Genomic DNA, 8,910 nt, shown 5'->3' on the forward strand with positions numbered 1-8,910 from the left:
AAACACCGCTGTGCTATTTCTCGGGGCCCAGATCCTCCAGTTTCTTACCAGCCCTGGCAGAAACCTCACTCCTGAAGGGAGAAAGTTTCTGTAGTGGGGTGCTGGGAAGCTGTAAACAGACTCATTCTTGCTGCCCTCAAAACCAATGATCACTCACTCACACACACACACACACAAACACACACACACACACACACACACAGCCTCTGCTCCTGTGCCCAGTCCTGGGCCATCCCCTCTCCATGTCCTAAAATTGGATCCTGAAATCTGAGAGCTGCCAGCCCACAAGAGCACACTTGAAGGGCTATGAGCCTGGTCCAGGGATAGTACATCTGCTTGAGCACGTGCCTGGCGTGTCTCCAGGAAAACTCTAGCTCCTTCACTCAACAGCTGCCTCAGAGCCTGGCTGTGCAGGAGGCGAGTCTGAAGCAGCAGCCAGCAACTGCCTTGTCCTAGTCCTCAGGAGAAGGAATAAAGCTCCAGAAAGGTGGCTGAGAGCAAAGCAAAGGGACGGATTCAGAGTGGCTTTAAAGCAGAAATTAGCTAAGCTGAGAGATTGGAATAAAAAGCAGGGAAGCGTTGTAAAACTGTGTGTTTGCACTTGAAAGAATTCATGGGTGTCCTATTCCCCCCTCCAGTTCCTTAAGGAGCTTCTGGTCTCAGTTTAAATGTCACCTCCTTGGAAACTTTCCCTGGCTACCAGTCCACTCTGGGCCATTCATTCCTGCCCTGCCCTTGTTCCCCACTGAGCATTATTCATCATCACACTCTGGTTCCTTGTGGTGATGTCGTTAGACCATCAATCACTTTGTGTGCAGGTCAGAGCTTACTGTCTTCCCTCCAGTGTTAGCACAAGAGCTGGGTGTGTGGGGGAGGCTCTCTCATATACTCGGTGGAATCAATGAGTGTTTGAGGGTCCAGGAAGGAGGGACAGGTTTGGCCACAGAGACCAGGTAGCCCCTCATATAGATCTATGGAAGTGTTGGACATGAGGGAGAGAGCTTAGATAAGCACAGGTTTAAGGCCTAGAGTCTCCTTGTAGATTTTATATCGTTTACCCTGGCAAACAATAAAAGTGGGGTGATTGGGTCAGAGAGGTAAAACAATAGGTTTTATCTTGCATGTGGCGGAACCTGGCTTCAATCCCTGGTGCCCCATTTAATTCCTGAGCATCACAAGAAATGACCCCTAAGCACAGAGCCAGGAGCAAACCTTAAGCACCACCTCGTGTGGTCTAAAAACAACCAAATAGTAGTAGTAGTAGTAGTAGTAGTAGTAGTAGTAGTAGTAGTAGTAGTAGTAACAACAGCGAGTTTTGCTGCTATTATGTCCAGTTCTAAGGGAATATTATTTCCCCTGGGAGGAAATAATTGATGAAACTGTTATTGATGCAACAACTGGATGAACAGCATTTTCCTTTGAAACCTGATCGTGACCGGCTTGTAAGATACAGAATTGTACAAAGAAAGGCCTGCAGGAACCCTGGGGTCCAGAGAAAAGCCGCCTTTCCAGAGTACTGCCCCTGTCCCCAATAACTCTTTGCTTTGGTTTAGGTTTGACTTTGGGGACACACCCGGCTCAGGGGTTACTCCTGGCTCTGTACTAAGGAATCACTCCTGGCGGGGGCCTAGGGGACCCTATGGGAAGCCCGGGTTGGAAGCCAAGTCGACCTCATGCAAGGCAAGCGCCTTCCCCAGCAGAACAATCGCTCAGAACCCCGTAAGAACGTCTCTTCAGAGTTCATGGCTTCCTCCTAGTTCTGTGCTCAGGAAACAATGTTCCCTCCCTTTTCAAACTCGGGCTACACACTGGGTGGGAAACAGGACAGTGCTAGGAAGTCACACCCGGGGTCAGGCCGCTCTGTTTGCAGAGGAGGCACCGCCAGAGCCGCCGGAGCCGCCGTGGTGACTTTGGACAGACTGGGGGTGTCAGTCACCGTGTCACAGGGCAGCGCCAGCACCAAGGCCAGGCCAGGCCGCACGGGCGCCGCCGACCTCTGGCCACACTTGGCCGCGGACCACGCCCCACCCCGCCACGCCCCCGCCGCTCCGCCTTCCGATTGGCCAGCCGCCCCGAGGCCTGACCAATGAGAAGCGCGAGCGTCCCCGGAAGCCGGAAGCGCGCCGGAAGCGCGGCGGTCCCCGGGCCGCAACAGCTGTCGCCCCTGGCGCGATGCGAGGGCTCGCCCGCGTCTTCCCGCTGCGGCTCGCGCCGCGCCCGCTGGGCCCGCCGCTGTCCCGGCCGTGCAGCGGGCGAGCGGCCGGCGCCCTGGAGCGGGACATGGACGAGCTGCTGGGCCGCTCGGTGCCCCCGACGCCCGCCTACGAGCTGCGCGACAAGACGCCGGCGCCCGCCGAGGGCCAGTGCGCCGACTTCGTGAGCTTCTACGGCGGCCTGGCGCGGGCGGCCGAGCGCGCGGCGCTGCTGGAGCGCCTGGCGCGCGGCTTCGGCGTGGACCACGGCCTGGTGGCCGAGCAGAGCGCCGGCGTGCTGCAGCTGCGGGAGCAGCCCCGCGAGGCCGCCGTGCTGCTGCAGGCCGAGGACCGGCTGCGCTACGCGCTGGTGCCGCGCTACCGGGGCCTCTTCCAGCACATCAGCAAGCTGGACGGCGGCATGCGCTTCTTGGTGCAGCTGCGGGCCGACCTGCTGGAGGTGCAGGCCCTCAAGTTGGTGGACGGGCCGCATGTGCGGGTAAGGCCTGCCAGACCCGCGCCACCCCGGCTCGGCGATGGGGTGCCCTGTGCGCTTCTCCTCTCGCTGGCTCTTTGGCAACTCTCCCCAGTGTCCTCACCTGCCCCTCCAGAGCCTACGCCTTCCCACCGCCTCCTGTTGCTGCTGTTGCTCCTCCTCCTCCAGGGTGCCCTAGGGGGTTCTACGCTAGCTGGTGCTTGCTAGAAGTTCTCTAGCTCAGCGCCACTTGACCTTTTGACATTCCCAGTATGCCTCCGTGGAGAAGAGCCCGCACGTTTAAAAAAAAAAAAAAAAGAACAAAAGGTTTTTTTGTTGTTGTTTTGTTTTGTTTGTTTGGTTGGTTTTTGGGTCACACCTGACAGCGCTCAGGGGTTACTCCTGGCTCTACGCTCAGAAATCACCCCTGGCAGGCACGGAGGAGCATATGGGATGCAGGGATTCGAACCACTGACCTTCTGCATGCAAGGCAAACGCTTTACCTCCATGCTATCTCTCCGGCACCCCCCAAAAAAGTCTTTTATTTGAGCACCGAATTCTCATCTCTACTGGGCTAGCTGGCTGGGTCCAAGATTTTTGGACACAATTGGCATCTGGGTACAATGCCATACCAGCTCCAGAAATTTTGTGCAAAGCAGAGATCGCCTGAACTCCCCCACCCCTCCACTGCCAGAAGGTCTGGATCCAGTTTTTCAAGGGTTCTCAGTCTCAGCTTTGGGGATCCTTCTGCCGAGTTCAGGCCTGAAATTTCAGGGGCTGAGCTGCCTTAAGCTAAGGAGGTGCTTAGGGAATTCCCTGTTGGTGGCCAAGATATACTTTTTTTAAGACTTACATAATGATGACTTGGGAGGCTGCAGGTGGTTGGCATTCTGGTTGGAAGGGACCAATGACTTGACCTTTTAATGAGTAAAAACTGATGGAAACGTTTCTGGGAGTTTCTGACAGTCAGAACTTTTATCAGGTGAAATAGGCTTTAAAAATAATATACAGCCGGGGCTGGAGAGATAGTGCAGTGGTAGGGTGTTTGCCTTGCACGCATCGATTCAGGACGAATGTTGATTTCGAATCCCAGCATCCCATAGGTCCCAGCCTACCAGGAGAGATTTCTGAGCGCAGAGCTAAGAGTAATACCTGAGCACCGCTGGGTATGACTCAAAAATCAAAATAGTAATAATAATAACAATAATAATAATAAACAGTTGACTGGTTCCACCAGATTCATTTAAGAAAAACAGCTCACCATGGCATGAGCACTCTTTGTCACCCCAGAAGTGGGTGAGGAACAGCGAAAGGCAGTTTGTCCTGGCAGGGCATGGATTGGACCCTCTGTCACCTGCTCACATATATATCCCAGATATGAGGCACTGGGCTCACTCAGGCTTGTCATGCCAATCTGGTCCCAATGTTTACCAGATCCATAGCTTTGGCTCCAGTAGTATGTTGTCTACCAGAACCATAGCTTTCTCAGCTGGATGGCCTTCGGAGTTCAAACGTTGGGACCTCGAAGATAGACTTGAGCCAAAAGATGTATTACGTGGTGCTAAGGGTCTTGCTTGTGCCTTGCAGGTGTTTCCATGGAGACATGGTACCACTTTCTGCCTGTTCCATGCATGCTCCTGGCTCAGCCCAATGTGAGGGACGAGGGACAGTGGTACACCCCAGGCATGTTGTAGTCTGCAGCTTCCCAGGACATGTGGGTTGTGTTTGATGGCCATCTAGCTTTTTGGAAGTCTTTTTTTTGCCCTTTGCCCAGCAGATGATATGGCTGGTGTCCTGGCAACTGATGAACCCCTATCTGTTCTGGGTGTTAGTGGGGATGGTAAAGGCAGGAGGATATGGGGCAGGAGCTGGTGAAGCTCATGCCCAGGGCTGAGAGTCAAGGGTGTCTAATAGTAGGGGTCATGTAGATGCAAGTACATAGGAGTGTGTGTGTGCCCAGGAGTTTACACGTGAGATGTGTGTGCATGTGTGTGCATATCTGGTTTGGGATTGGGAGAGCAGAAGCAATGCCCATGCACCCCACATGTCACTCAACCACTTGATCCCCACTGTGTGGGGCAGGGTGGCCCACCCAGAGCCCAGGAACACCAGGAGACTCTAGGAAATGTGTGCCCTGTAGGATCTGGGGGATCCTGTGCTGGTGTTCCAGGTGGAAGTCCCCGGAGGAGGAAAGAATCTTTGGGACAATGCTTCTGGAGGGCAGCTGTCACCCAGCACTGATCTCTCCCTCTGTCCTGCACATTTATTTCCCTTGACATTGTTCTCTCTCTCTTCTCTCTCTCCCCACTTTTCTCTCTCCCTTCTTTCTTCTCTTTCTCTCCTCTCTCTCTCCTCTCTCTTTTCTCTCTCCTCTTTCCTCTCTCCTGCTGTGCAGGATAGGGGATTGTTGGACACTTTGGGGCATGGAGGAATGAGTCAGAAATGACTCCCTGCTTACAGAGCTCACACCCCCAGATGGGATGCTCTGTTTTTAAGGAATTGCCAAGGTTTCCCTCCCCCTTTCCATTCCCAATGACTATGTCTGCTCCCTGGAGTTACTTAGTAGCTCTTGGTAGCTGCAGAGGTCATCTCCTGCTTACAGTGGTAAGGACAAAAGAAGATATGCAAGGAGATGGACCTGTGTCTTAAGGTCTCCCACAGTGGTCACATCTGTGCTGACTCTGGTTCTGGGCCCCTGAGCTAGTTCTGAACCACACCCACCCTTTCTATCCTGGTTTCTGAGGGTTCTGTGCAAATCTTTATGGGTTTTTTCTTCCTTTATTTTTGAGGGTATGTGATTTAGGCTCAGAGCCTATTCCTGGCTCTTCACTCAGGGAATCACCCCAGCAGACTTGGGGAACCCTTTGGGGGGGCAGGTCCCAAACCTGAGTTGGCTGTGAGTTTGGCCAGTGCTGTTCCTGCTGGGCTCTCACTCTAGCCCTGCCAGTCATCCTGGATGACAGCACCAGTGGTTTCATTTCTGGGAGGTAGTCTTTGAGGCTGTGTGCAATCTCTGTTTCAGCAGTTACGCTGCTTGCTCAACCCCTGATAATTGTGTCTCAGGAAGGGGAGAACCAGGAAGGACTAGACTGTGAGATCTACCATCCCCCCCACTGGGATTACTCTCCTGGCAGGGAGTTGGGGGGTTCCCTCCCAAGAGGCCCTGTGGTCCCTTCCAAAGATGCTCATCTGCATGTGTTCCCCCCCCCTTCTCAGCTGTGTAGCTCACTGCAGCCAGTACAGGGGCACACTTCATAAAGGGGCTGTCTGTGGGCTCCTGGCTGAACTCTCAGAGCTAAGGAAGCCCCTGTCGCCTCCCAATGCCCTGTGTTAAGCTGGGCACCCACTTGTCCCACACACAGGAGATGAATGGGGTGCTGAAGAACATGCTCTCCGACTGGTTCTCACAGGCCTTTCTCAACCTTGAGCGAGTCACCTGGCACTCACCCTGTGAAGTACTCCAGAAAATCAGTGAGTAAGTACAGCACTCCTCCCTTCTCCCTGTCTCTTCCCTGTTTTCTCCTCTCTATCCTTTCTCCCTGCCCCTCTTCCCTCTCCCTCTCCCATTTTTCCTCTCTCCTTCCTCCTCCCTGTTTCTTCTCCCTGCCCTCCTCTTCCCTACTCCCTGTCTCTCCTACCTCATTTTCCCCTCCTCTGTCTCTCCTATTCATTCCTCCTCCCTGACCTTCCCTTATTCCTCTTTTCTGTCCTTCCTTTTCTTCCCTCCTCCCTATCCTCCCTCCCTCTTCCCACTTCCTCTCTTCTTTCTTCCTCTTCTCCTCCATGTTCTCCCTCATCCTTGCCTCCTCCTCCCTCCCAGGATTAGGGCTTGCTCGGTGATCTGGTGCCCACACAACTAAGACACGGGCCTTGCTCTCTGGGCTCAGGATGCCACCATCAGAAGCCAGCAGTGGAACTGTGAGCCTGCAGGGGCTGCAGGGCATGTATAGATGCTGGGAGCAGCCTGTCCCCAGGCAGGGATACCCTGGCTGCACACCCTGAACAGCAAGGGCTGAGGAGCTCTCTGGCATGTCCAGGAAAGTGGGTGAAGGTTCCCAGTTCCCAGAATGGGCACTGACTGCCACGCCCCTGCCCCGCAGGACAGAAGCTGTGCACCCCGTGAAGGACTGGCTGGACATGAAGCAACGCGTGGGGCCCTACCGCAGGTGCTTCTTCTTTTCCCACTGCTCCAGCCCTGGGGACCCGCTGGTGGTGCTGCATGTGGCGCTGACCAAGGACATCCCCAGTGCTATCCAGGTATGGGGCCACCCAGGCACCTGCCTTTCCTTTCTTCCTCGTAAAGCCCCTTTGCATGAAGCTCGAGGACTAACCAAAGGCTCAGAGATGTGTGTCCTTCACACACTGCCTTGTGGCTCCCAGGCCACGGCCAGCATGGGATTCCTGTGGCCAGGGGGGGTGCAGCATGGCATGGCCAGTCCCTCTCCTGCAGCCTGACCTACCTCCCCAAACCCTACCAGGCCCTGCTCAAAGCCTCAAACTCAGGAGGAGACAGAGCAGCCATTGGCAGGAACTTGTTTCCCCAGCATGTGAGGTTAGGGGTCAGCAGGGCAGATCAAGAGGGACTGGGAACTCCTCACTGATGGATGGCCAAGGGGAGGCAGATGGGAGCTGAGTGTACCCTGGCCAGCAGTGTCCCCTTGTCCTTAGTCCTCTGCACTGTGGCTTTGCAGGAGATTGTGAAGGATGAGCCGCCGGCCGGCCCCGAGGACCAGAGTAACATGGGCGCTGCCATCTTCTACTCCATCGGCCTCATCAAGCCTGGCCTGCGGGGCGTGGAGCTGGGCACCTTCCTCATCAAGCGGGTGGTGAAGGAGCTGAAGGTGAATACCAGAGAGGGGAGAGGTGGAGTTGGAGCGGGGAGTGCAGTATCCTGGGATCTTAGCTCAGGGCCCATAGGGTGTGGATCACAGGGCATGAGGCCCTCAACTGTTAGATCTCTCAGCATCTCCAGGGTCCCTCCAAAGGCTGGCACATTTGCCCTGTCGCTCCCCTGTAGAGAGAGTCTCCCCCACCCCATTCCCCTGTCTGTTCCCTGCAGAGAAAGTCTCCTCACCTGATTTCTTTCTCACCTGCAGCGAGAATTCCCCCACCTGGGCACCTTCTCCAGCCTGTCCCCCATTCCCGGCTTCACCAAGTGGCTATTGGGGCTCCTGAGCTCACAGGCCAAGGAGTCAGGCTCAGCCCAGCTATTCTTGGACTCGGAGCTGCAGGAGCTGGCAGCACTCACAGGCAGCACTGCTCCCATTCATGACACCATGCGCAGCCTACTGTCCAATAGCGAATGGATCAAGTCAGCCGAGCTGGTGCAGGTGCTGCGGGCACCTCTGCTGAGGCTGTGCGCCTGGTACCTGTACGGTGAGAAGCACCGTGGCTACGCCCTCAATCCCGTGGCCAACTTCCACTTGCAGAACGGTGCCGTGCTCTGGCGCCTCAACTGGATGGCGGACCTCAGCCCCAATGGCTTGGCAAACTCCTGTGGCCTCATGGTCAACTACCGCTACTTCCTGGAGGACACCGCAGCCAACAGCACCGCCTACCTGGGCAACAAGAGCATCAAGGCCTCGGAGCAGGTGCTGGGCCTGGTGGCCCAGTTCCAGAAGCACAGCAAGCTGTAGACCCCTGGGACACAGCCACCTCCTGGGGTCCCCCCTTGTGTCCCGGACTCGAACTGGGTGTGATGGGGAGGGGTCTGCAGCTGAGCACCCCTGCCTCAAACATCCCTTGGATGGGAAGCCAGGGGTCCTTTCAGCTCCAAGCCTCGAGAGGCAGGTGGCTGTGTGCAGGCCTGACCATGTCTCTCACCTGATGCTGAGGGAGTCCGGTATCAGGGCTTCCAGCTGCATAAGTCCCCCCACTCCTGCTGGGTCTCTCAGCATCTGGGGGTGTTGCTCAGGTTTCTGCTGGGGACTGGGCCCCCTGCATCAGGACAGTAAAGAGCCGTCTGGTCCACAGACGTGACTAGTTACCCATGACCGTGCATTTCTTCTGGTCTCGGTGACAACTGTCCTTGGTCCAGACTGGGTGTCTGGGACCCAGGGATGAGGCCATCATCACCAAGGTGGAGGACAGGCGTCTGCTCATGGGAATAGTGTGTGCACATGAGTTTATATGTGTATGTACATGTTAGATATATGTGGGTGTGCAGGAGGGGTTGCATGTTGTGTGCCTGGGTGCCATGCAAATGTGTTTGTGTGTGCACATGTGACAGTGTGTGATGACCAT

At 55.5% G+C, this 8,910-nt stretch overlaps 1 protein-coding gene across 2 annotated transcripts; it reads left to right on the forward strand.

Annotated features, from left to right (window-relative positions):
- The first annotated feature begins 2,258 nt into the window (after positions 1-2,258).
- Positions 2,259-8,382, forward strand: MLYCD (malonyl-CoA decarboxylase). 2 transcript variants are annotated; one of them, XM_049786235.1, is made up of 5 exons: positions 2,259-2,691; positions 6,030-6,142; positions 6,768-6,924; positions 7,359-7,502; positions 7,758-8,382. In XM_049786235.1, exons 1-5 carry the CDS (start codon positions 2,281-2,283, stop codon positions 8,301-8,303), a joined length of 1,371 nt encoding a protein of 456 aa, XP_049642192.1. In that variant the 5' UTR covers positions 2,259-2,280; the 3' UTR covers positions 8,304-8,382. The 2 variants fall into 2 exon arrangements, with proteins under 2 accessions (XP_049642192.1, XP_049642193.1); XM_049786236.1 differs by having other exon boundaries at positions 6,078-6,142.
- Positions 8,383-8,910: the final 528 nt, after the last annotated feature.

The sequence above is a fragment of the Suncus etruscus genome, chromosome 14 (assembly GCF_024139225.1).
Source record: "Suncus etruscus isolate mSunEtr1 chromosome 14, mSunEtr1.pri.cur, whole genome shotgun sequence".
NCBI classification, from domain to species: Eukaryota; Metazoa; Chordata; class Mammalia; order Eulipotyphla; family Soricidae; genus Suncus; species Suncus etruscus.

Bases quoted from the DNA above. Each gene is read 5' to 3' on its own strand.
- MLYCD (XM_049786235.1), top strand. From the start codon at position 2,281: ATGGACGAGCTGCTGGGCCGCTCGGTGCCCCCGACGCCCGCCTACGAG. The intron at 6,143-6,767 runs GTAAGTACAGCA...CCTGCCCCGCAG, and splicing joins GTACTCCAGAAAATCAGTGA to GACAGAAGCTGTGCACCCCG. The intron at 6,925-7,358 runs GTATGGGGCCAC...GTGGCTTTGCAG, and splicing joins ACATCCCCAGTGCTATCCAG to GAGATTGTGAAGGATGAGCC.